The 27,486-nt window shown below is 40.8% G+C and overlaps 1 protein-coding gene and 1 long non-coding RNA gene across 7 annotated transcripts in view; one reads left to right on the forward strand and one right to left on the reverse strand.

Moving 5' to 3' along the window:
- The window catches only part of LOC133251106 (uncharacterized), a 52,461-nt gene extending 29,845 nt beyond the window's left edge, over positions 1–22,616 (forward strand). The window contains exons 2-5 of one of the 2 annotated variants that reach the window (XR_009737516.1): positions 11,973–12,042; positions 12,125–12,237; positions 21,256–21,455; positions 22,004–22,616. This is a non-coding gene — a long non-coding RNA (uncharacterized LOC133251106). The remainder of the gene's footprint in view (positions 1–11,972; positions 12,043–12,124; positions 12,238–21,255; positions 21,456–22,003) is intronic. The other variant, XR_009737517.1, reaches the window with a different exon arrangement.
- On the reverse strand, positions 1,836–27,104 carry ZNF354A (zinc finger protein 354A). Of its 5 annotated transcripts, XM_061423138.1 has the most exons (5): positions 27,014–27,104; positions 25,940–26,027; positions 21,271–21,397; positions 20,235–20,330; positions 1,836–3,940 (listed from the first exon to the last, which is right to left on the reverse strand). In XM_061423138.1, the coding sequence occupies exons 2-5, from the start codon at positions 25,970–25,972 to the stop codon at positions 2,376–2,378; spliced, it is 1,821 nt and encodes a 606-aa protein (XP_061279122.1). In that variant the 5' UTR covers positions 25,973–26,027; positions 27,014–27,104; the 3' UTR covers positions 1,836–2,375. The 5 variants fall into 5 exon arrangements, with proteins under 5 accessions (XP_061279122.1, XP_061279123.1, XP_061279125.1 ...); XM_061423139.1 differs by lacking the exon at positions 20,235–20,330; XM_061423141.1 differs by lacking the exons at positions 25,940–26,027; positions 27,014–27,104 and having other exon boundaries at positions 20,235–20,289; positions 21,271–21,357.
- Positions 27,105–27,486: the final 382 nt, after the last annotated feature.

Below are 27,486 nucleotides of genomic sequence, written 5' to 3' on the forward strand. Positions count from 1 at the left end.
TTCCCCACCTCTACCTTTCCTCTTATTTGGAAGGCTTATCTCTACCTCTGGAGAGTTCTTATTCTTTCAAAACCTGACTCAGGATCATTGCTTCTGGAAAACTTTCTCTGATGTAATCAGGCTTCCTTCAGTTCAGTTCAGTCACTCAGTTGTGTCTGACTCTTTGCAACCCCATGAATCACAGCACACCAGGCCTCCCTGTCCATCACCAACTCCCGGAGTTTACTCAAACTCATGTCCAGAGTCAGTGATGCCATCCAGCCATCTCATCCTCTGTCGTCCCTTTCTCCTCCTGCCCCCAATCCCTCCCAACATCAGAGTCTTTTCCAATGAGTCAACTCTTCGCATGAGGTGGCCAAAGTATTGGAGTTTCAGCTTTAGCATCGGTCCTTCCAATGAACACCCAGGACTGATCTCCTTTAGAATGGACTGGTTGGATCTCCTTGCAGTCCAAAGGACTCTCAAGAGTCTTCTCCAACACCACAATTCAAAAGCATCAATTCTTCAGCGCTCAGCTTTCCTCACAGTCCAACTCTCACATCCATACATGACCACTGGAAAAACCATAGCCTTGACTAGACAGACCTTTGTTGGCAAAGTAATGCCTCTGCTTTATAATATGCTATCTAGATTGGTCATAACTTTCCTTCCAAGGAGTAAGGTCTTTTAATTTCACGGCTGCAATCACCATCTGCAGTGCTTTTGGAGCCCCCCAAAATAGTCTGACACCATTTCGCCATCTATTTGCCATGAAGTGAAGGGACCAGATGCCATGATCTTAGTTTTCTGAATGTTGAGCTTTAAGCCAACTTTTTCACTCTCTTCTTTCACTTTCAAGAGGCTTTTTAGTTCCTCTTCACTTTCTGCCACAAGGGTGATGTCATCTGCATATCTCAGGTTATTGATACTTCTCCCAGCAATCTTGATGCCAGCCTGTGCTTCTTCCAGCCCAGCGTTTTTCATCATGTACTCTGCATATAAGTTAAATAAGCAGGGTGACAATATACAGCCTTGATGTACTCCTTTTCCTATTTGGAACCAGTCTGTTGTTCCATGTTCAGTTCTAACTGTTGCTTCCTGACCTGCATATGCATATAGGTTTCTCAAGAGGCAGGTCAGGTGGTCTGGTATTCCCATTTCTTTCAGCATTTTCCACAGTTTATTGTGATCAGGTTTCCTTAGTTAGGTTCAATCTCTTTCTTCATGTCCAAATTGCTACAATGTTCTGGCACTGCAAAATATTTTCACAATCTATTTGCCTGTTAAAACAACCACACTTGTATACTGACATAATTTGCTTTACTCATCTGATAGTCCCTCAACTCTATTCCCTTTACTTCTTTCATAGCTTCTTAAAGGCCTGTGACTTTTTTCTTAAAGTTTCCAGTGTGCAATACAGTACCTGCCCCAAGGCTAGGAGAAAAACAAACCACTGAGTTGTTTATAATTGTTCCTTTTGTTTTCCTGAAATTGTTTTGACACTAAAGAACACCAAGAAAGAAAAACATACTCTATTTCATGATGTGATCAATGTACCTTTCAACATTTTGGCACATATGCTAGATTCATTAAACTACTTTTGACAGCCCCTTCTGGTGTGAAATTAGAATCTATATTATTAAATACATATATATTAAACATTTAATAACTTTCAATATTGTATTAAATACTTTATATAGCTTTGAAAACTGCTTATTTTTCCATTTAATATCCCTAAGATGGCAGCTCACAGTATTTAACAAGTATACTTTCATAATAAATTAATTCAGAGCAAAAAAAAGTAAAAATTCTGAGTAGAAAATTTGCAATTTATAGCAATTACTAGAAGAACAAAGGAAGAAGAGAACATACTTTTATTTCTATTTTTAAATGAAATCCATGCACAAAGTTTGACAGCAAGTCAGGAAGAGGACAAACCCCAGAAATTGAGAGGTAGTTTACAGTTCATTTTTATCTTTTATTTGGTCCTTTTTTCTAAAAATGTATAATTTCTTTTATCACATCTGTTATATGCTATTACAATGTCAGTTATTTAAAAAAGCATTAACATTTATTTCAATGGGAAATCGAGTGCACATCTCCCCTCATCACCCAGATGCATGTAACAATTACATATGACAAGTAGACTATACTGCTGTAGAGAGAAAACAATTAATTTACAAATGCCCAAAGTCAATGTCTCCAGTCAGGGATTCTTCATTTTAGGTTATTACAAACTGTCTGACAGGCTTCCTCATTATGCATTTCATAGGTTTGTCCTTAGACTTGATAATGAGGACTAAACTACAGAAAGGCTTTTCATATCCATTACATTTATTATATCACTCTCATGTATTCTGGTGAGCTTTGGTTTCAGAAACATGCAAATCTACTTCCTAGGGGTTCTCTTCAATATGAATTTTATAATGATTAGTAAGAGATGACCTGTGATTGAAAAGTTTCCCGCATGTATTACATTCATAGGGTTTCTCTCCAGTATGAATTCTCTGATGGGCAATACGTGATGAGCTTTGTCTAAAAGTTTTCCCACATGTATTACATTTGAAGGGTTTCTCTCCTGTATGAATCCGCCTATGTTGAATAAGAGCTGAACTTTGGCCAAAAGATATCCCACAGTCTTCACATCGATATGGTTTCTCTCCAGTGTGAATTCTCTGATGATTACTAAGGGATGAGTTACATCTGAATGTTTTTCCACACTCATTGCATTTATAGGGTCTTTCTCCAGTGTGCATTCTCTGATGTTGAATGAGAGCTGAACTTTGTCTGAAGGCTTTCCCACACACTTTACATTTACATGGTTTCTCTCCAGTATGAATTCTTTCATGAATAATAAGTGTTGAGTGGGAACTTAAGGCTTTACCACATTCATTACAATTATAAAACTTCTCACCAGTATGAATTATTCGGTGTCTATTAAGTCGTGAAATAGAAGTGAAGCCTTTTCCACATTCATTACATCTGTAAGGCTTTTCTCCAGTGTGAATTCTTTCATGTTGAATAAGAGATGCACTCTGACTGAAGGCTCTCCCACACTCACTACATTTAAAAGGTTTCTCTCCTGTGTGAATTCTCTGATGATAACGAAGGGATGAACTAGACTTAAAGGTATTACCACATTCATTACATAAGTAGGACTTTTTTCTGGAATGAATTCTCTGACATCCAGGAAGGGATGTACTGCAACTAGATGCCTTCCTACCTGGATTATATTTATAGGGGTTTTCTCCAGCATGGATTTTTTGATGTATAAAAAGCCCTGATCTTCTGCTGAAGGATTTACCACATTCTTTACACCTGTAGGATTTCTCCACAGTATGTGTTCTTAAGTGTTTATAAAGGGATGTACTGAGAGTGAAGGCTTTCCCACATTCTTTACATATATAGGGTTTCTCTCCAGTATGAGTTATTTGATGTTGAATAAGTGCTGAACTTTGGTTAAAGGCTTTTGAACAGTCTTTACATTTAAATAATTTCTCTCCACTGTGGTTTTTCTCATGTTTACGAAGCGATGAAGTATTTATGAAAGTTTTCTCACACATACTACATTTATAACGTTTCCCAGCTGTGTTGGTTTTTTGTTGATTAAATAAACTGAAATTTTGTTTGAAGCTGTTTCCTTGTATTTCACATTTTGGTGGGGCTTTCTCTCTTGGGATCACCTGCTGCCTAAAAAAGACTGATTTTGGGCACAAGTTTTGCCCAAATTGAGTATTTTTATGTTTTCTCTCTATAGTGAGGATTTTCCTGTGAGTGACTGAAACTATCTGTACACTTTCTTTTTTCTCCTGCTTTTTCTCTAATCTGCCTTCATATCTGCAGGGTTTTTCTGATTTGAAGTCCCAGGGTCCACTCCTTTTGGATCTTTTCATTATCAGTTCCTGAAATGAACGATCTTGTGTTTGAGTTGACTTTGTGGTTTTATAACTGTTCTTCCATCCTGGAGAGGAAAGAAAAAACTGAAAATGTTTCATGTGATACAGCATTTGGCTACTTAATGTATAGACTGAATACTGATGGTATTCAAATAAGGTCTCAATATCTGGCCAAAAGATAATAAGAAAAACTTAGGAGTTTTAATTAAGCAGTACAGAGAAATTAGCCAACACAAGCTGAGAACAAGAGGGTGGAGAAAATACTAAACAAACCCATTTAAAGAGTGTGAGTGTAAGAGTGACCAGGAGAATCAGTTGATGGGAAAATGGAGAAGGATTAAAACGGGAGCCATAAATTGGAAAAGGCAGTCTGGGATCAGAGTCCAAAGCCCATGACAGAATTTTAAATTATCTTCATGAGATTTCTCTTACTTGTATAATCATTCATAATCTGGAAAGTCTTCATCCCTTTTCCCTCATGCCAAATTCCTTTGTATCAATCAGAGTCCATTCAAAATTTAACTGAGTGTTTTTAATTGTTTTGTAGAAAATAATAATATTTATTGTTAATTGGAGGATAACTGCTTTACAATAGTGTTGGCTTCTGCCATACAACAACATGAATCAGCCATAAGTATCCACACGTCCCCTCCCTCTTGAACTCCTTCCCCAACTCCCACCCCATCCCACTCCTCTAGGTTGTCAGAGCACCAGGTTGAGCTCCCTGTGCCTATAGCAACTTCCCACTGGCTATTTTACACATGGTAATCTACATACGTTAATGCTACTCTCTCAATTTGTCCCACCTCCTCCTTCCCCTGCTGTGTACAAAGTCTGTTCTCCATGTCTGCATCTCTCTTCTTGCCTTAAAAATAGGTTCAATAGTACCATTTCTCTAGATACCATATATATATTATTAATATATACTAATGCACCAATGCATAAGTATACTTTATTATTATATTAATAATATATCGATTGATAATTATAAAATATAATTAATATCAATATATTAATACATATTAATATATTATATGTAATATACAATGTATCAATATATAACATATATCGATACATATTAATATATGTTAATTACTGTATATTAATATATTATATGTTTATTTATATTTATAATTATATTGATATTAATAATATATTAATAACTAAAATGTATCAATATATTATTAATATACATTAATACATTAATATATATTAACACATTATAATGCATATATATATGCATTAATATATTAAATTTATTTTTCCTTTCAGATTTACTTCATTCTGTATTATAGGCTCTAGGTGCATCCACCTCATAAGAACAGACTCAAATGCATCCCTTTTATGGCTGAGCAGTATTTCATTATGTATATGTACCACAACTTCTTTATCCATTCATTTGTCGATGGACATCTAGGTTGCTTCCATGTCTGAGCTATTGTAAATAGTGAACATGGGGTACTGTGAGTTTACAGTCCATTCCTCTTATTATAGGCACTCACCATGGCACTAAAATATATATATATATATATATATATATATATATTCTATACATGTAATTATACTTATCTATCTACCTATATCTAAATATATTTCACTTTCCTTTTCTATCCTAAGTATTCTTTGCAAGCAGATTAGCATGCTCTTTTAACCTACAGATCCTCCTAATGGCATCTGAATTATATACAAAATGTTTTATTAATCTTCCTCAACAAGTTATATATAAATTTTTGAACAATGTCAAATAGTTTCAATAACTTATATATTAATTTCACACACACACACACGATTCAAACACTTGTAGCAGTTGCCTCCAGGATAGTACATTATACAAGTAATGAGAGGGTTTCAGAGCCACTTCAAACAGGAAGGAATTAGATCAACAGGTAGGCATGAAACTAAAGGTTGCAAGATAGAAAAGTAACCTTGCTAATGATTCAAGCAAGAGAGGCTATGCAAGCAACATACAAAAGAGTTAAAGATCAAATATAAAAAAGGTAAAAAGGGCTAACATGATAACATGGTAAAGAACAGAATTAAGTTAAATAAATTTTAATTGGGTAAGGATCAATTAATTGAATATTAAATTTTGCCAGGGGAACAGGTATACATAGAGTTATTTATTTTCTCCTGGGTTAGAGTAACCATTTCAAGGGTTCCTCTGCATCTTACTATATTTTGACATTTCTACTTGACATTCACAATCTGTGTACAGATTGTCTCTGCTTGGTGAACATAATATAGTCTGCTTTTCTCTTTTCTTCTACCAGAGTTAACTTCTCAGTTTCCTTCATGGGTAACTTCTATTCCCCCTTTAAAAATTGCTTTCTCTAGAGTTTGGGATTTTTTTCCCTTCACTCTACACATTCTCTTTGACTAATTTTATATGCACCCATCTTTACTATTTCTTTTCCTCTTTTCCAAGGCACTGGTATTTGCCAGGCAGAGCAAGTGAGAATAACACTCATTAAAAAACAACAACTAAGTATCAATAAATCATTCATTCAATTAGGGACCACATCTTCTGGAAAAGCCCACAGTGTGTATTTAGTGTAATAATAGCTTTTTTTCACTTAGCCAATCACAAAATCTTTCTGCTGTTTCAAAATCTCTCTCATCTTTCCTATTTACTGTTATGGAAAGAAGAGTTTTGTTTTGTTTTGTTTTGTTTTAATTTTCTGTTCATACCCTCCAAGTTCCTTGTCCATCTAAATCTTGCTAAATATCAACTTTCAATAAGATTATTTGGGTAGAAGAGTGGGAGGCAGTCATAAAACTAGAGTACTTTCCCTGTTGGTTGCAGGCTACATGTGCTGGGGAAAAGACAGAAAGATTCCAAAATTGTGGACTGTCATTTATAATGTAAAGTTAGAGACCCTGCCTTAGTTAGAGACCTAGACTTCCCTGGTGGCTCAGACGGTAAAGCGTCTGCCTACAATGTGGGAGACCTGAGTTCAGTCCCTGGGTTGGGAAGATCTCCTGGAGAAGGAAATGGCAGACCACTCCAGTACTCTTGCCTGGAAAATCCCATGGACGGAGGAGCCTGGTAGGCTATAGTCCATGGGGTTGCGAAGAGTTGGACATGACTGAGCGACTTCACTTTCACCTTTATATAGGTCTGTATGTAAAGACTGCTGTTTTATGACCAACAAGTTTACTAGAGCTCTTGAGCACTGGACTTGGGTACCTAAATGGTACTCTGCTTCTCACGCTTTAATGTTTCTACCATAGTATCCTAATTCTGGTGGCTAAGTGGTAAAGAGTCCACCTGCCAATACAAGAGATGTGGGTTCGATCCCTGGGTTGGGAAGATCCTCTGGAGAACGAAATGGCAACGCACTTCAGTTATTCTTGCCTGGGAAATCCCTTGGACAGAGGATCCTGGCAGGCTACAGTGCTTGGGGGTCACAAAAGAGTTGGACACGATTGGTCAACTTAACAACAACCAACACCACTTCTAGACTTCAGTCAGTTCAGTTGCTCAGTCATGTCCAACTCTTTGCGACTCCATGGACTGCAGCACGCCAGGTTACCCTGTCCATCACCAACTCCTGGAGCTTGCTCAAACTCATGTCCATCGAATTGGTGATGTCATCCACCTGTCTCATCCTCTGTCGTCCCCTTCTCCTCCTGCCTTCAATCTTGCCCAGCATCAGGGTCTTTTCTAATGAGTCAGCTCTTCACATCAGGTGGCCAAAGTATTGGAGTTTCAGCTTTCGCATCAGTCCTTCCAATGAATATTCAAGGTTGATTTTCTTCAGGATAGATTGGTTGGATCTCCTTGCTTTCCAAGGGATTCTCAAGAGTCTTCTCCAACACCACAGTTCAAAAGCGTTGATTCTTTGGCACTCAGCTTTATAGTCCAACTCTCACACCCATACATGACTACTGGAAAAACCTTAGCTTTGACTAGACAGACCTTTGTCAGCAAAAGTCTCCGCTTTTTAATATGCTATCTAGGTTGGTCACAGCTTTTCCTTGAAGAAGCAAGCATCTTTTAATTTCTTGGCTGCAGTCACCATCTGCAGTGGTTTTGGAGCCCCCCAAAATGAAGTCTCTCACTGTTTCGATTGTTTCCCCATCTATTTGCCATGAAGTGATGGGACTGGATGCCATGATCTTAGTTTTTAGAATGCTGAGTTTTAAGCCAAATTTTTCATTCTCCTCTTTCACTTTCATTCTTCTTCACTTTCTGCCATAAGGGTGGTGTCATCTGTTTATCTGAGGTTATTGATATTTCTCCTGGCAATCTTGACTCCAGATTGTGCTTCATCCAGCCCAGCATTTTGCATGATGTACTCTGCATATAAGTTAAATAAGCAGGGTGACAATATACAGCCTTGACGTACTCCTTTCCCAATTTGGAACCAGTCCATTGTTTCATGTCTGGTTCTAACTGTTGACCTGCATCTTGACCTGCATACAGATTTCTCATGAGGCAGGTAAGGTGGTCTGGTATTCCCATCTCTTGAAGAATTTTCCACAGTTTGTTGTGATCTACACAGTCAAAGGCTTTGATGTAGTAAATAAAGAAGTAGATGTTTCTCCTGGAACTCTCTTGCTTTTTTGATGATCCAGTGGATGTTGACAATTTGATCTCTTGTTCCTCTGTCTTTTCTAAAATCCAGCTTGAACATCTGGAAGTTCATGGTTCATATACTGTTGAAGCCTGGCTTGGAGAATTTTGAGCATTACTTTGCTGGCACGTGAGATGAGTGTAATTGTGTGGTAGTGTGAACATTCTTTGGCATTGCCATTCTTAGGGATTGGAATGAAAACTGCCCTTTTCCAGTCCTGTGGCCACTGCTGAGTTTTCCATATTTGTTGGCACTGCTGAGTTTTCTGCATTTGCTGGCATATTGAGTGCAGCACTTTCACAGCATCATCTTTTAGGATTTGAAATAGCTCAACTGAGATTCCATCACATCCACTAGCTTTGTTTGTAGTAATGCTTCCTAAGGCCAACTTGAGTTCACATTCCAGGATGTCTGGCTCTAGGTGAGTGATTATAGCATCATGGTTATCTGGGTCATGAAGATTTTTTTGTATAGTCTTGCTCTCTGCCAATTCAGTCTCCACACTGTAACAGAGTAATCTTTCTAAAATTCACATTTTACCATGTTACAAACTTCCTTAAGATCCTCCAACTTATCTTCAACTTATAAGGTACACAGTACTTAACATGGTGAACAAAGTTTGTCATGATCTAACCTTTGCTCAGCTTGGACCTCATCTCCTTTCCCTGGCTTCTTGCCAGGTATGCTGAACTACATGCAATTTCCGGAGCCTTACATTTTTGTTTTTTTTTGTGTGTGTGTTTGTTATCTTTGCATATGCTGGAGACATCCTTTCCATTCCCAAATACTTAGTAAGTGCCTACTATGGGCCAGGTAAAGTTCTAGGGAATGTAGAGAATGTGACGACTAAGAATTTCAGTCTTTAAGGAGCTTATACCTTGGTTTTGTGTTTTGTGTTGTGTGTGTGTGTGCAGGGGGAAGGTGTGACAAATAATAAGTAAATAAATGACAACCATATGGATGTGTGAAGCACGAGCTTCCTAGGCAAAGCAAACAGCAAATATCAAAGTGTGGTGACTTCTGAGACACAGCAAAGAGGCTGTGTGGCTACTAGAGTGCATTGAGCATGAGAGAAAATGGTAAATAATATTGAAGCAATAGGTAGAGGCAAGTCATATAAGGCCTAACAGGTGATGTAAGGACTCTGGAATTTTATCCTGTGTATGCTGGGAAGTCACAGGCCATTACATCCTCACTTAAGTTGGCTACTGTGTAGAGAACAGTGTTGACACACAAGTAGAAGCAGGGAACAGGGAAGATCTCGAGGTTCCTGTAGTTAAGTAGGTGAGAAAGAAGGTAGAGTTATGTGGTGACTGCATTCTTATCACCTACTAACGGAACTGGAATTGCTAGTTGACTGTGTGTGTTAAGAACTAAAAAGTTAACCCTGATTGTGCCAAGATGGAGACTATCTGGGATTTAATAACTACTTTTCATGGAACAGGAATAAAGCCCCACTGGAGTGCACAGCGGAGAAGGCAATGGCACCCCACTCCAGTACTCTTGCCTGGAAAATCCCATGGACAGAGGAGCCTGGTAGGCTGCAGTCCATGGGATCGCTAAGAGTCGAACATGACTGAGTGCCTTCACTTTTACTTTTTACTTTCATGCATTGGAGAAGGAAACGGCAACCCACTCCAGTGTTCTTGCCTGGAGAGTCCTATGGACGGGGGAGCCTGGTGGGCTGCCGTCTATGGGGTCGCACAGAGTTGGACACGACTGAAGCGACTTAGCAGTAGGAGGAGTGCACAGAAGAAACACTGGGAGAAACATCAAGTATAGAAACACTTTTGAAAAGCTTTGTTTAAAGGAGAATAGAAAAACAGATTTGGGCAGTTTTAATTTTTTAATGGAAGTAATTACAGCTACAAGGTTCCATACCAATAACAGGAAACTCATTTCACTCTACTTCAAGTGCCAATACCTTAGTCCAAAATTCATGTTTCCTGCTGAAGGGGACATGAGTCCTGGATTGTGGACATCCTAACTGTTCTTTATGATCTGTTTAAAGTTTCTGGTTAAGTCTACAGATGTGTCTCCTTAAGTGCAGTTCAACTTCTGCTCTTCTCAAGAGTCAAGCCTAGGCCTGAGCTATGTCATAAACGAGGCTATAACTTAGGTCAGAAGTTTAGAGACCAGGTGATTTTGCCAATGACTACCACCCCAACTAAAACCTGTCATTAGGTCTAGATTCTTTTCCCTTGGTGCTTATGAATCTCTGTGCATCTCTCTTCAATCTTCTCTTCCCACATGATTTCATCCACTCCCACACCTCCGATGTCAATGACTATACTGACTCTCAAAACACTTTAGAGAGTTATTTCCAGTTGCCTGCTAGATTTTCCATTTGTGCATTTTTCTTCAAATTCAGTTTGTCCAAATCTGAAACCAGTGCATTCCTTTCAAACTTTTCTTTCTGTGCTTCCTAGGTCTGAATTATATCATAACCTCCTCAGCTCCTTTGCCATAAATTCTTAGTTTCATCTCAGAACCTTCTCTCTCCTGCATTCCATGTCTAGTCAGTCATCAAATTCCCTTAAGTTGTATCACTAAGATATTTCTAACAACCATCATTAATACATCCAAGTTCAGGACCTTCTTACTCTATAGTGACTATTGCTATTGACCTTCAATTTAATCCTTTGATCTGTTTTTCACCTTTCCAGTATTACTTTCTACCAAATTTAACCTTCTTACTATATAGAACTCTTACTTCAAAAAGCATTGATTGTACTTTATTTAACTCATTCCTCAAATTTTTAAAAAGCACCTACAATATGTTAGGCTCTATCCTAGGTACATGATCCACAAGACATTTCAGATCTGGTAATGAAAAGAAACAGTTCACTTCTTGAAGGAGTTCACTGTTTTGCATTAGAGACAAAAAAGGAGTAGGCAATCACATTGCAATGTGATAATTTATACAACAAAAACACAAGAGAGAAATGGATACAAATGTGAGCTAAGAACAGCATCCAAACTACCCTCAGATAGTAGTGAGTGCAAGCAGGGAAGGCATACAGGTGTGGTCAAAAGTTTGGGGAAGAAATGTCTAAAATGGGATTTTAAAGGCTTAGCCATAGGTTAGATGGATGGGGTAGTGTGAAGGCTAAAGGCAGCATTAAAATCTTTGAACCCAAGTCAACTTTCCAGACCTATATCCTTCCCCACCTTATTCTACAGGTGTTCAGATTCAAAATTATTCCTATAAAAATGTCACATGCATTTGAAGTCTCAAGACTTTTCACAGTCAGAGAACTGAGGGAGCTATTTGCTGAGAATTAAACATAATACCACAATGGGGATAGAACTACACATCTGAAATGTATTCCATAATGCTTATATGTTCATGAAAAAGAGAAATGCTGTTTTAAAAATTTTGTTGTTTGTAATTCTAATTTTTAAAGCTTTGTATTACAGAAAATGTTCAACACATACAAAAGTAGAGTGAATTGTACAATGAATGACCAAGCCAGCATCGACAATTACTAATGCTGTTACATTCATTACCTTTTTATAGGTAGAATCGTATCACCAAAAAGATGTGTTGAAGTCCTAATTTCCAGTAACTCAGAATATGACCTTATTTGGTAATAGTAACTTCACAGATTCAATCAAGTTAAGATGAGATGATTAGTGTGGGATCTAATATGACTGGTGTCTTTATAATAGGAAAATTTGGACACAGGCAAGCACAGAAAGATCATGTCAAGATACCCCTGGAAACACCAAATAACAACAGAAGCATAGACTGGAGTGATGCAGCTGCAACCCACCACGAGAAGGTAGGGAGAGGCAAGGAAGGACCCTATCCAGAGTTTCACAGAAAGCATAGTCCCACAAAACTGTGAGACAATAAATTTCTGTTGCTTAAAGCCACACAATCGTGGTACTTTGTTGGAACAGGCTGAGAAAGCCAAAAAGTTCACTCAGGTTTTTCTGTAAGATGTTATGGAAAAGCTCAAATGAACTTTTTGGCCAACCCAATATAACTCCCTTACATCTCTTCCATTAGAGTATGCTAAAGTATGCTAATGCCCTATTATATCATTTCATCAATATTTCAGAACACATTTCTCAAAGATAGGAATTCCACTTGTAAACACAACCACATACTTTTACTATATCCACCAAAATCAACATAACTGTTTGAAGTTATTTTTGCCTGTAAGATAGTAAATGTTCTTTGCTCAAATCCAATGTGCTTCTCAGGGGTGGTTAAAACATCAATAAACAATTCTTGGATACCAACTGGGTGCCCTACAATTCAACTCTAACATTATCTATAATACCTAGTATGCATGCTCAGTCATATCCAACTCTTTGTGACCCCAAGGGCTGTAACCCAGCAGGCTCCTCTCTGTCCATGGAATTTCCCAGGCAGGAATGCTGGAGTGAGTTGCCATTTCCTACTAAAACCTAGAGATAGTATCATAGCCCACAGGTTATGGGCTCAGTTCTATAAGACTTCCCCCTGCCTCCTTCAGACATCTGTCACAAGCCCAGGTTATCATCTGTACTTCTGACCAATTGGCTATAAATCAAAGGTTCCCACAACCCCTTTCTTAGGTTTGATTAATTTGCTATAGTGGCTCATAACTCACTTTTGCTTACTAGATCACCAGTTAATTATAAGGATATACCTTGAGAAGAACCAGATGGAACAGATGTATAGGGCAATGTATGGGGAAAGGGCAGGGAATTTCTATGCCCTCCCCAAGTGAATCACTCTCCCCAAATCTCCACATGTTCAGCAACTCAGGAGCTTTCTGAATCTGTCCTTTTGGGGTTTTATGGAGGCTTCATTACATGGGCATGATTAATTAAATCATTGGCCACTGGCAACCAGTTCAACCTCCAGGCCCCCTCCCCTCCCTGGTGTGAACTAAAAGTTTCAACCCTTTCATCACATGACTGGTCCTGGAAACCAAATCCCATTCTAAGGTAGGGTCCAAGAGAAACATCATTAACATAACAAAGACAACTTTGGGACTCTCATCACCTAGGATTTGCCACAGTTTTAAGAACTGAACCCAGGTCCAGGGGTAAAGAATCCTCCTGCCAATGCAGAAGACGCAGGCTTGATCCCTGGGTCGGCGAGATCCCGTGGAGTAGGAAAAGGTAACCCACTCTAGTATTCTTGCCTGGAAAATTCCATGGACAGAGGAGTCTGGTGGGCTGCAGTCCATGAGGTTTCAGACACACTGAGCACTCATGCATCAAATATATATTTTTTATTATAAATCATAACACTGATATAAACCACTACGGATCTTTATTTAAACTGCTGTGATTTAAAGGCAATTGAGATAATTCTTCTCTATGTGACTAAACCAACGACATGATATACTATTAGAGTCATTTGTTTCATTTTGCTTTTAATATTTATGGAACACTTTTTCCAGTTTTATTTAATTCTATCCTTATTCTCTTAATCTTTTTTGTTTTTCTTCTTTCACCTTACAGGTAACCTTTTTTATTGATACATGTGTGCATGCTAAGTAACTTCAGTCATGTCTGACTCTTTGCAACCCTATGAACTGTAGCTCATCAGGCTCCTCTGTCCATAGGATTCTCCAGGCAGGAATACTGGAGTGGGTTGCCATGCCTTCCTCCAGGGGATCTTCCCAACCCAGGGGTGGAATTTGTGTCTCCTGCACTGGCAGCTGGGTTCTTTATTGATCTGCTTTTATCTTTTTTTTTTTTTTTTAATACAAGCAAATACACACTTATTCTTTTTTGGTATCTCCTCTTTTCTTTGCTATCTATATTTTTCCTCACTTAGTAATATTATCATTCCACAATGGAATTTATAGAGATCTCCCCTCATTCCTTTTCACAGTTGCAAAGAATTTCTTGGTGAGAATGTACCCAGTTTATTCAAGCAGATTTCTTTGATGGATAGTTGGATTAACTGGGTTAACATTACCCAAAGCCACACACAATCAAAATCACCTCTTCTGCCTAGAAGAGAGCCAGCCGAAGACCACAGAACTACTCCTTAGAGTGAGAAAGCCCTCTATGAACTGACATGCAAAGAGCTTCAATATATACCAAGTGAAAGGGGTAGAATAATGTATGCTGTATAATATAATTGGAGTGGACAAAGGAAAAAAAGAAATATGTATGTATATTTCCATATAAGAGCTCTGCCAGCTGCTGCTGCTACCTCCTCATCACGTCTCACCTTCTATAGTATCCTCCATGTGTTCATTTCCTCATGCACCTCTCATGGGCTCATTTTTGGCTTCTGTTCTTACCACCACTCTCTTTAAGGCAACAATGACCTCCATGTGAAAAAAGCAAGACGTGCTCTTCAGTCCTCACCTAACTCACGTTTCAGCAGCAGCCGAGAGTGACTCCTCCTTTGCACTGAGAAGTTCTTTGCCTAAGCCACAGTAGGCAGCTGCCGGAGTTCTCGGCCTGAGCTCGCCTCCACATTCTCCTCATGGTCCACCAGCCTCAGTTTCCTTTGCAGCTTTTCAGTCTCCTTTGTGCACTCCTTTTCCTCTACCTGATCTTTAACCCTTGGAGTTCCACAGGGTTGAGTCCTAGGCCCCCAATTCTTTTCACTCTGTACCCTTTGCACAGGCCAGGTTCATTTACAGACATATTCTAGGCAAGACTTCTCTATTCTCCATACCTAATTATACAACATCCTACTCAAAACAGCGATTAGATGTCTCAAAGACAGCTCAAATTCAACAGGCCTAAAACTGAATTTATGACTATTCCCTCCTTCCAATCTGTATAACCTATAAATGGCACCAGTTCTGAATCAAAACTTTAAAAGGCATCCTTCATACTTCTCCCTCAGTTAATCGATTACCAAGACTTGTTTCTTCTAACATCTAAATAAGTCTCAAATTCATTTTATTTTCCCCACCTCTACTGATACCATCCTTTATGAGCCTTGACTTCAATGACACTAGACTCCTGAGTTTCCTTCTATAGTACACCTTATTTTTATCATCCCTACAGGTTCATTTCTCTCTACCTAGCCATGAAATGCCAGAGTTTCTCTAGATTGAGTCCTATTCTCTTTCTTGCTCTTGCTGTACCCTGAATCCACTCTACAGGTTAACTCAAACTCAAGCATTGCTTCAATTATCTTTTAGTGACCGAGTCTTCACATTTAATGCTCAGTGTATATTATGAGGGATGGAACTCTAAATCTACTAGGCTATTTGACATCTTCACTTGAATAGCTGGATCAACCAAAAGATGATTCAATTTAATTCATCTAAAACCACATTTATACTAACCCCCAAATCTGATCTCCTAGCACCACTATCTCAGTGAATGATATCACTGTCCATCCCAGAATAGGCCACAAACCAAGCGAAGCATCCTTGACAACTCCATCTCTTCTATCTTCCGTATCCGATCCATCTCTAAGTCCTGCTGCTTTTATCTGCCAAATACCTCTGAAATTGGTTCCCTTTTTTCCAGCTCTGTCACCACTACCTAACGAAGTTATTCATGGATTCACTAACTGGAAGCTGACTCTAACCAAGCACTACTTTAAGTACTGAGGAGATGGGAACAAATAGACAGACAATCCAGCATAAGGGAACTTACAGTCCAGAGTAAGAGCAGATAATACATAAATATGTACTATTTTGCAGTGAGGAGTACTCAGAGAAAATAAAGTATGGTGAAGGAAAAAAGAATGTGGAGGATAAAAGACCATGTTCAGATGAGCTGTGACTAATTGATAAAGTGCAAACTGAGCAGAAACCTATATAGTACAAGGAAGTGAGTCATATGGGCTCCTGGCTGCCAGGAAGAAAAATGGTCCAGGAGAGGAAAAAGCAAGTGCAGAGGCCCCGACGTGGGAGCCTGTTTGGCCTGCCTGACAAACTACAAAGAGACCAGGGTGGTTAGAGTTCTCCAATACAGGGCAGAGAGGAAAGAGATGAAGGTGAAAAGGTAGCCAGAACCAGACCACAAAGGCCTCTGAGGGCCATGCTGGGGGCTTTATATTGTGTTCTATGTGACAGAAGCCACAAGAGGCTTGGGCATGACAGTAAGATAACCTGATCTACATTTTAAATAAACCATTCTAGCAGCTACAAGGAAAAAAGATATTGGTGGCAGGAGGTGAGGGCAGGGGACAAGCACAAGACTAACTTAAACATATTAAACACACTTTCACCTTGTAAGGAATCCACTGTTTAAAACCACTGCATGCTCTTTAATTAGATTGCTGCTATATCCTCTACAGCACTTCTCTGCAAATTAGAAAAAGACCCCTACTCTCTGTGCAGATGCAGCCCCAACAAATCTCAGCAAGTTGAAGGCAGCCCACAAATGACTGCTCAGCTGACCATCTGGCCAGGTTCAATCTGCCCTGAATTCTTGCATAAATACAACAAAGGAAGAGAAAAAAACAAAGAAAAGCACTTTCTCAATGGAGGGAATTGTTTACCCAGATCATCATTGGGTTTTTAAATTTTTGAATTAAAGAATATTTTTACATTGGGTGTAAACCAAACTCATGAGATGTTCAAGTTGATTTAATCACATTATTCCTGTATGTGTGTGTATATATATATACCACTGCATGCTATAGCAACAATCTAATGAGACTGCTCCCTGAAAGGAAAGCTATGACAAATCTAGACAATGTAGCCCATATAGTCAAAGCTACAGTTTTTCCAGTGGTCATGTATGGATGTGAGAGTTGGACCATAAAGAAGGCTGAGCACCAAAGAATCGATGCTTTCAAACTGTGGTGGTGGAGAAAACTCTTGAGAGTCCCTTGGACAGCAAGGAGATCAAACTAGTCAATCCTAAAGGAAATCAACTCTGAATATTCACTGGAAGGACCAATACTGAAGCTGAAGCTCCAATACTTTGGCCACCTGATGCAAAGAGCCGACTTAATGGAAAAGACCCTGATGCTGGGAAAGATTGAAGGCATAGGAGAAGGCGATGGCAGAGGATGAGATGGTTGGACGGCATCACTGACTCAATGGACAGGAGTTTGAACAAACTCTGGGAGATAGTGGAGGACAGAGGAGCCTGGCATGCTGCATACCATGAAGTCAAAGAGTCAGACACGACTGAGTGGCTAAACAACTATTATACACACATACACACATATACATAATATTTCAGAAAACTGATTATAGACTTTGGACTCATTTCTTAAGGAAGAGACTCGGATGAGATGTGTACCTTTTGAGCCATTCCCTCCTATCTCTCAATATAAAACATATGGATCCAAGGATGACAGTTTGTTTTCCCTTTTTGTTTGTTTTTCCTATTTATGAATAGTTTTGAAGTGAAAATAATATTTTAAAAAACATATTTGCAGGCAACTAGAGATCCTAGGCAGAGAAGGCAATGGCACCCCACTCCAGTACTCTTGCCTGGAAAATCCCATGGATGGAGGAGCCTGGAAGGCTGCAGTCCATGGGGTTGCTGAGGGTCGGACACGATTGAGCGACTTCACTTTCACTTTTCACTTTCATGTACTGGAGAAGGAAATGGCAACCCACTCCAGTGTTCTTGCCTAGAGAATCCCAGGGACGGAGGAGCCTGGGGGGCTGCCGTCTATGGGGTTGCACAGAGTCGGACACGACTGAAGTGACTTAGCAGCAGCAGCAGCAGCAGCAGCAGCAGAGATCCTAGGAGTCCTACCTCGGAAGCATAAGCTTTTCTGTCACTGGTTGTTCAAAGGGTTGGTTTTTGGCTTTGGTTTAGAGTTAATAATCGAAGTGCTTCCAAGAACATCCAGGTCCTTAACCTGAGCTCACAGGGAAGTGAGTTCCTCTTGGAAGGAAATTGTTCCGAGGGTACTTTGGCCGAGGAAGATGGGGGATTCACCAGGGGTGCAGGAGGGACACGACACATGCCAGCACTCCCAGGACACCCCATCTGACTGTCACCTTTGACCAAAAAGAGGAAGTTCATTGCATCAAGAGAAACGCACACACTGGCTGGCTCTGACGTCTTTACTTCCTCCAGACACCCACTCAGAGTTTTCCTCCAACATCCCAAACCTGAGAAAGACTCCAGATCTCTGCTAGGTGGCCTTGGGGTCTCTCTGGACAGCTTTGGACTCCAGTCATACTTTCTATTCAGTTTAATCCAACTAATACTTCACTCAGGAAGGGGGACTCCTCATGGATCAGAGTCTCCTGAGGTGAAGGGAAAGGGAACAATTCTTCCTTTTCTTCCTCTGATCTTTCATGCCAGACTCGGCCCACACCTCACAGTGGGACTGATATCCTTCCTAACTCTTCACTGGTTCCTTGCTGCCTGAATTCTCTGTTTACTCTGTGGTGGTCTCCAGGAATTCCCACAAAATTAGTGTATTTCTCCCAAATGACAGTTAAAAGATATAAACAGAGACAAGTGTGGTTTCCAGCTCAAAAGATCTCACCTTGTACAATCTCACTTTAGGAAGAAAGTGTTCTAAAGGTGTGTGGGCTTTAGGGATGGATATAGCCTGTCCTGCAGTCCATCTGCTGGTGACTTCTTCTCAGGCTCAATCACAGATTCTTCCTTCTTAACCCATCTCATAAACACTGAGGTTTCCTAGGACTCTTGTCTGCTCCTCTATTCCTTTACCTGCACAGTTAAAGGCTTCAAATGCCACCTTTGCACTGACGCCTCCCTGACCTCCCTGTTCAGTTCTAACCCATAAATTCTTTTACAGCTGTTTACCGGTAACCTGTACCTGTATTTTGCTCACATCTCAAATGAAACCCATCCCATACCAAACTTGTCCTATACCGTTAAAAAAGGGGCCCCTATTTTTCCCTCCTGAACCCACTGCATGTGCCTTCTAGGTAATGTCTTGCCTACATTATGCAATAATCTCCAGAAGGTTCCCACCTCTAGTTTTTCCTCACTTCAAATCTAAGCCCAACAATGTTTCTGAAGTGACCATTCTTATTAAATTCAAATTACAAAATAAGGACTTAATTAATATATTCTCTGTGAAAATTTTAATTATATTACATGTAAATAAAGTCGCTTTTCATCATGTCCATTCTCAATCCTAATCCAAATGGAACTAGTTACCAGGTTAGGTGTCCCCTGACTTTTCTCTCAGGACTTAGACACCTAGTATGCATACAGACAAACATACATGTAAGTTTCTCTAGACATAAATGGTGACATGTCATAATCATGCTCCATGATGCGCTTTTTAGTCCCTTACATGCCTTGGAGCTCTGCCTCCACCAGTGCTCTTGCTTTATGACTGTGGTGTTATCTGCCAGTGTAGGTGTGCTCAGCGTCTTTAGGTATGATTTTACCGAAGGTTATCTATAGTGTCTCAGACTGAGGCCATTTTTTCTAGAATATGAAGGACTATATAATTCTTCAGTTTAAAATCCTTGAATTTTTTCCAGTCAACCATGGACAGCTCCTATCCCTAAGAACTGAACCAAAGCGCTTCATAGTGTGGCCCCCACCTGGCTTTCTAATCTATTTCCTTCCTCATCTCTTTCTTTTCCCATGATCCTGGGCTTCAGTCAGAATGAATCTGCTGCAGTTCCTTCAATACACTAAGCTTGCTGAATGAATACTTAAAAATGCGGCTCTCCTCTGAAACAACAGGAAAGAATAAGAAAAAAGATCCTGAGAGATTCACCTGTGAAGTATCAGAGAAACAGAGGAAGCTTGCAAGTGGGGGCCTTGGCATCCGTTCTCTACCACTTCTTGAGCACTGAGAAGCCAGAAAAACTTCCCTGACCAACATCTTCAAGTCACACACCCACTCATTTACCAGACTGCTGCCTGCAGAGATTCCCCACCCACTCACCTAGAGAGGAGCCTCCAGGGCTTTCTTTCTCTACCTTCCAGGGATCTTCTCCTTGCTGCAACAGGGAGATCACTTTGGGTTTGGGAAATAGGTGTCCTGCTCATAAAGCAAAAAAGAAAACAAAAAGACTTGATTTTGCCTTGATGCAAAGTAGAATCTGAAATCTGAGTAGAAAACTCAAAGGATGATACAAAGAACTTCTGTGGGGTGTTTGGGTTGTGACCCACGATGTGAGGGCGTATGTTAGGGCAAAGGCAAGGGACAACGCAACATTTAGTTGTATGTCAGTGAGGCATGATACGTGTACAGCCTTGATTAATAGGGAAAACAGTTTTCTATACAAGAGGGAATATGCACACTCTTAAATGCATTGTTATACATACAGACTAAATTAACATTTTAACAGGTATCTATGGAAAGGATTATGTATCAAGAAGCTTGTCTAAAATGAGAAAACACTATCTGACCCCTTTGAAAGATGGCAGTGGTCAGCAAACTATGGGTCTCATATGCCAAATCTAGACTACCATCTGTTTATGTATGGCTCTTGAGCAAAGAATGGTTGAAAAAAAAAGAATATGTTAGAGAGACCATATATGGCCCACAAAATCTAAAATACTTACTCCCTGGCCCTTTAAAGAAAAAGTTTGCTGACCCCTGTAAAAGAGAATTGAGAAAAGCAAGTGTTGGGTCAAAGAAGAGGGTTGAGGGATGCTCTGTTAAGAGATGAGCAAACATATCAAAGCTCAGTCTCAGAGGGAAAACAAGGGAAGTGCCTACAATGAGGGAATTTCTAATGTGCAGCTCTGTAGACTGTCCCATCCAAGGGGCAATTCCATGCCTGTGAGGGGGAAAAAGTTTTTCGGATTTATTTATGGAGATCCAATTTGTACAGTGCTAAGGCAAAACAAAACAAAACAAACAAAAAAAAAACCTCAGATAAAGTTTTTAAATGACCCAGGGCTTTTATCCAGGGAATCAGGTACTGAGGTATCCAGATTTCTGAATTCTGTATCTACAGGGGAAATTTCCTTACCCAAGGAGACAAGATTATTATAGTTCTCCAGCATCACATCTTGGTACAAGTTTCTCTGAGGAGGAGCCAGCTTTCTCCACTCATCCCGTGTAAAGAGCACAGCCACATCTTCGAACGTCACTGACACCTGTAGAGACAAGCCATCCCAGCTCAGCCAGGACCACCCATCACACAGGGTGAAAAAGGTGGCAGTGGGTAGTAGATGGGCTACCATGAAATGCTTCTATACTATTCTGGGTTGTGAAACTTCCAGATCATTTGTTTAATGAACAATTGACCTGTGACAAATATATACTGAGTAGCATGAAGTATGAACCAGGCCCTGTTAACCACTACAAAAGATGTGTGGAGGTATTAATGCCATTAGTTGGAGTGTCAATTAGAATAATCTTTCTGATGGCAATTTGATAACACACATTACAAGCTTTAAAATGTGCATATTCTTTAATGCTCCAATTACTGTATTTGTTTGATAATGAACAGTGAACAAAAATGTACATAAAAGGATGTTTATCATCGTCCTAGTAACAGCAAAGAAATGGAAACAGAAATAATCACTGAGAGGGATTAGTTTACATAACTTAAGGCACTATCTTTGTGCTCCCTGAAACTTGAAGACAGTAACAATGGAAAGTAAAACAGCTATCATTTATTGAAAGCTTTTTTCAGGCCAAGTACTATTCTTAGAGCTTTATATTAATCTTTAGTATAAACCTTTATTTTGTCTTCACAGCAACCCTATGAAACTGTCTCCATTTTACACATGAGAAAGCAAAGGAGAAATTTACCCAAGTCACACAGTTGGTATGAAGGAAACATCACTCTCTTGCAAGTCTCTTCGACTCTAAATACAGTACTATTTCACTTTTGACACCAGATGTGGGGGGTTTTCCATACACCAAGCAATTGTGCAACACCAGCTGGGTGTCTTACAAGGATACTCAATTCTGACACTGAGGATAGTGTCAGATCCACAGGTTAAAGGGTCAGTACCACAACACTGGCCCCTCTTCAGTGTCAATCACAAGTCCAGGTTGTTACCTGTGTTTCTGACTGACTGGCTATAAATTGGAGGTTTCCACAACCTTCTCCTAAGGTTTGATTAATTTGCCAGAGTGGCTCACAGAACTCAGGAAAACATTTATTTACTAGATTACTGGTTTATGATAAAAAGAATGTAACTCAGGAACTGGCAGATGAAAGAGATGTACAGGGAGGGGGTGCACCATGGATTTGCCATTCTCTCTGACTCTTTAAATGTTCACCAACCTGGGAGAACTCTGAACCCTTTTGGATTTTCATGAAGGTTCATTACATAGGCATGAGTGATTAAATAATTGACCATTAGCAACTGATTCAACTTTCATCTCCTAGGGTGGTGGTGGGTATAGGGGGGCAGGACTGAAAGTTCCAACCCTTTAATCGAGGTTCCCTGGCAGTTAGTCCCCATCTTTAGGTGGGGTCCAAAAGTCACCTCATTAACTCTGGTGTGAATGAAAGGGCTTGTTATGAATAACAAAGTACATCCATTTTGCCTTCATTGCTCTGAAGTAATTTCAGGGATAAAAATCATTTATTACTAATCCCTTAGGAAATCACAAGGGTTTTGGAAATTATTTGCCAGAAACAAGGACAAAGACCAAATATATACTTCATATTATAAGTCACAATATCACAGCTGGTCAGTGGTAGAGATAGAATTCCAATCCAGGGAACATCCAAGGCTTCATACTTAACCACTCTGCAAAACTTCTTCTCAACGCCTATCTAACAGGGTTAAGAAATAAATGAGATAATCCATACAGTGAAGATAAACAGTATTGATGTAATGCAACAATGTGAATGTATTTAATGTCAATGAATTATATACTCAAAAATGGTTAAAGTGGTAAATTTAATCTTATGTATATATTATCACAATGAAAAATTAAAAGAGATTAGATCTGGTAGACAGTGCCTGAAGAACTATGGACGGAGGTTCATAACATTGTACAGGAGGTGGCGACTAAAACCATCCCCAAGAAAAAGAAATGCAAGAAGGCAAAGTGGTTGTCTGAGGAGGCCTTACAAATCTGAGAAAAGAAGTGAAAGGCAAAGGAGAAAGGGAAAAATATACCCAACTGAATGCAGAAGTCCAGAGAACAGCAAGGAGAGAAAAGAAAGTCTTCTTAAGTGAACAATGCAAAGAAAAGAAAAATACACACATACATATGTACATAAATAAATAATGAATAAATAAAGGTACATAGAAAATTATTCTGAAGGCTGCATACCAAAGGAATGACCATTATTTTGTCCAGGGGATGTTGGGGTAAGAGTGATTTTACTTTCTTTTTTATATATGTATTTTTTATTTTCTGAATTTTTAAACATTAACATCCAGTGCCATATAATAAGATAATTTATTGGCACAGGGGAGGGATACAAGAAATGATCTTTGCCCTCAAAAGAAATAACAATCCAATTGGCAGACAGGAAAAATGCATGAATAATTTGAGCAATGAAAGAAAAAAGTGTTGCTAGACAAGACTACATACCATTTCCTAGTTTAATCCTCATTTTAGAGATGAGGAACATAAGATCCAGGGCACATACTTTATCCAGGGCAGAGACAAGACAGTAACTGAAGTTTTCTTTTAACCCAGCACTTGGTGGGTATATTCTCTCTCTGGTCTTAAATGTCCTGTCACTGAGTTTTATACACAAGTCCATGTAGTACTGATGTACAGGCAGCAGGTGAGGTTAGGGAGAAAGGTCATACAGGACTTCTACACTGGGACAGAGAAGATTTGGGGCAAGAGAGCAGCTTGGCTCTGCTGGAATGGAATGTGAAAGCCTTAGAAGAAAGCAACCCCAATGTGCAAAGGCAGGTCCTAGCCATAGGCGCAGAAGATCAACCACCACATTTCATGGGTCCAGAAAATATACAATATCCCATTGCAGACAGCTCGGGTAACTTGGGGGTTAGGCTTGCCCTGTGTTCTGAAAAGAGGTACAAGAGGAATGACTGGACAATAACCAACATGAACTTAGAACCTGGGTTTGATTTCAGATTACCTGACTTTGTTGAGCCTCAGTGGCAAGTGTAAAATGGGGGTAATAACTTCTACTTTGCTATAACAGTGAGAATAAAGCTAAAGCCCTTGGGATATTCCCTAGCAACATTACCTATTATGGTTAGATGAGGAAGGACACTCTACAGGCATTTCTATCTACCAACAATAATAGTATCACATATTATATTAATATCATTCAGCCACCACAGCCATCACATGCTGCTGCTGCTGCTGAGTCACTTCAGTTGTGTCCGACTCTGTGTGACCCTATAGACGGCAGCCCACCAGGCTCCTCCATCCATGGGATTTTCCAGGCAAGAGTACTGGAGTTGGGTGCCATTGCCTTCTCTCAACCATCACATACTGAACATCTATTATGTACCTGGCCCTGATCAAAACTTTTTCTACACACTAACTCCCAGGATCCTGTCATCTATGCTAGGAGGTAGGTATGGTTGTTGTTTTCTTTTCACAGGTGAAGAAACTGAGGCACATTAACAGCAACAGAGAAGATGGGCACAAACCTGGCCATACAGCTCAAAAGAACCACTCAGTAATCACTGTATACCCTGCTCTCCACTACTAATATCCTATGGAACTCTCACTGCTGCTTCCTGAGGAGTCTTCTCTCTACTCTTGGAGTCAAGAGACTACTCTATCTATGTCCCCTCCAACATGGTTATCCTTTATTTGCACACTGGCTCACCTGGATGGGGTCCCACTCTCATTTTCACAGCATAAAGATGAAAATGGCAGGTCAAGATCAGTTTTCAAGACAGTGATGGAAACAAGCTGCATGATCCAGAAAGTTAAGAAGGAGAAAAAACTTAAAACTACGGACTGGGCAAAGCCTTGGAAAGTATCATGAGGATTCTCAGGGGTGGAAAGAAAAAAAGAAAAAGAAAACCATTCTGGCCAAGGGTAGGGAGGGGAACATGAATGAGCAAAGGGAGTATATCAGAAAGGAACTCTGTCAAGAGTATATGTTTGTTTGTTCTGACCCCAAGTGGTATAAGACATGTGGTATCTTACTTCTCAAACCAGTAATCATATAGTAAATTGAGGTTAATGACTAAAAGAGCACCTATTAGGGAAAAAAAAAAAAAGAGAAACACTAGACATGGATGTGGAGAAGGCAATGGCACCCCACTCCAGTACTCTTGCCTGGAAAATCCCATGGACGGAGGAGCCTGGTAGGCTCCAGTCCATGGGGTCGCTAAGAGTTGGGCACGACTGAGTGACTTCACTTTCACTTTTCACTTTCATGCATTGGAGAAGGAAATGGCAACCTACTCCAGTATTCTTGCCTGGAGAATCCCAGGGACAGAGGAGCCTAGTGGGCTGCTGTCTATGGGGCTGCACAGAGTCGGACACGACTGAAGCGACTCAGCAGCAGCAGCAGACATGGATGGGGAAGGATGGGGTGGGGAGGGGGAAGGCAAATATTCTCTACAGAACCCATCATCCACCACGGTGGACCAGTTGTAAGAGTTCTTTCAACAGAAAAGGACTTGAGCTCCAAATCCTGGCGAAAACTGTATTAGGTAGAGAAGTTTACTTTGAGGGTTAAAAACCCCACCTGTCCCTAAGACTTGAGATGACAATGAACTCACCTGAGACCTTGCTTCCCTCTGTTCAGTAGCCATATCTTCTTTCTGGGCAGTGTCCCCTGAGGATGGGTGAAGTCTCCAGAAGCCAGATCTGAGGGAAGACAAAGCGAGCCAAGAGGAAGCCCCTTGTTTTCCACCCCTCTGAATCAGCAGCTCTGAATCATTTACACTCCCTGAGAATGATGCCAAGTGTCCTCAAAGAAGGAAGTCAGAAGCAGACAGGGGTAGACAGGACCAGACAGAGGAGCTGGGTCATCCTGTTCCCGGCCCAGCTCTTTCCCTGGCTCAGTGAAAAACGTCCTAGGACTCAATCAGCAGCAGCAGCAACTCCTTGAGCCTCAAGAAGTGCCAGGCACTACCTGCATTACTGAGCATGGTTGACACTGTCAGCTCCCATTTTACAGATCAGGAAACTGAGGGCAGAGTGGGAGCAACTTGCCAGGGAGGCTGGCATCTGCTCTAAACTCCGTGCGTGCGTATGTGACAACTTTTCTGCATTTCGAGTCTTCCCACCCAACTCGTCCTCCTCCTTGCAAGGAAATAATTTCCAGATTTTTAGAGAAAACTGCTTTGGAAAGGGAAAGTATCAGTACTCCTATGGCGGAGGAGGCTGCTGTCTTGAGAAACAAGGTACAGACAACCAGAGACCTGGATTCCAGTCCTGATTCTGCCACTGGGGGAAGCCGGCGATTCACTTCTCAGGCAAAACAAGCCTGTCACTAGGGAGAGCTGCGGCGACGGTAGGGGAAGGAAATTATTTTCTCACGTTCACTGCCGGCCCAGAGCAATTCAAACGCCGGAAGGAGCCGGGCAGGTAGCGCGAGGGGAACCTATCTGGAGGAAGCAGGAGGATGGCTGAGCCCGGCCAAAAGGGAGGAAGTGTCCGACTTCTGGCGTTCAGGGCACGTCTGTGGGAGGCGGTGGCGTCAGGAGGACGGAGCCCGGATGCCCGGCCCTCGGCCCGCTGGCGCCCACAAAGGCCCAGCTTGCTCCTGCTGGGCCTGTGTCCCGCGCCCCAACGCATCCTCCCGAGGCCGGGTCTTCCCTCCCGCATCCCGCCGACCCTCCGCCGCTCACCTCTCCTAGGCCTCTGGGGTTCCGTGGGCTGCAGGCGGGAGGCTCCGGAACTGCCACAGCCTGACAGCAGCTTGGGGTTTGGACTCGCCCGAGGTGCTGCCTGGGCCAACCTCAGGTCGGGTGGCTGCTCACGCCAGCTGCAAAAGCTGGGCACCCCAAGTAGGTACAGGAGGGGCGGGGCAGGGACTGTCGCTATACCCCTCTGGGAAATGTAGTTCACGTGAGAACCCAAGGATTCTGGGACGTGTAGTTCGCTGAGCTTGTCTGCGAGGAGAGGGCTCGTTGAGGTCCTTACTCGCACAAACCCAGACCCCTGTTCGTTGTCGCGCTTTGTGGGCTGCTGATTCCTGGGTTCCCAGTTCTTCTGCGAGGAAACGGACGTTCATCGAGGACAGTGTCTTGTAGCTCTGCATCTGTGTAAATGATAGGTCAAGCAGACCACCTATTTCCCCTAAGGTCTTTCAACAAAATTA

This window comes from Bos javanicus, chromosome 7, assembly GCF_032452875.1.
Source record: "Bos javanicus breed banteng chromosome 7, ARS-OSU_banteng_1.0, whole genome shotgun sequence".
NCBI lineage: Eukaryota > Metazoa > Chordata > Mammalia > Artiodactyla > Bovidae > Bos > Bos javanicus.

What these genes read in the sequence shown, in the direction of transcription:
- ZNF354A (XM_061423138.1), bottom strand. Translation starts at nt 25,972, where the DNA reads ATGGCTACTGAACAGAGGGAAGCAAGGTCTCAG. An exon ending in TAATAATCTTGTCTCCTTGG is followed by an intron (nt 20,331 to 21,270) that starts GTAAGGAAATTT and finishes CTTTATGAGCAG; the next exon opens with GACACCTATTTCCCAAACCC. An exon ending in CCCTGGAGGCTCCTCTCTAG is followed by an intron (nt 3,941 to 20,234) that starts GTGAGTGGGTGG and finishes TTTCCTCTCCAG; the next exon opens with GATGGAAGAACAGTTATAAA.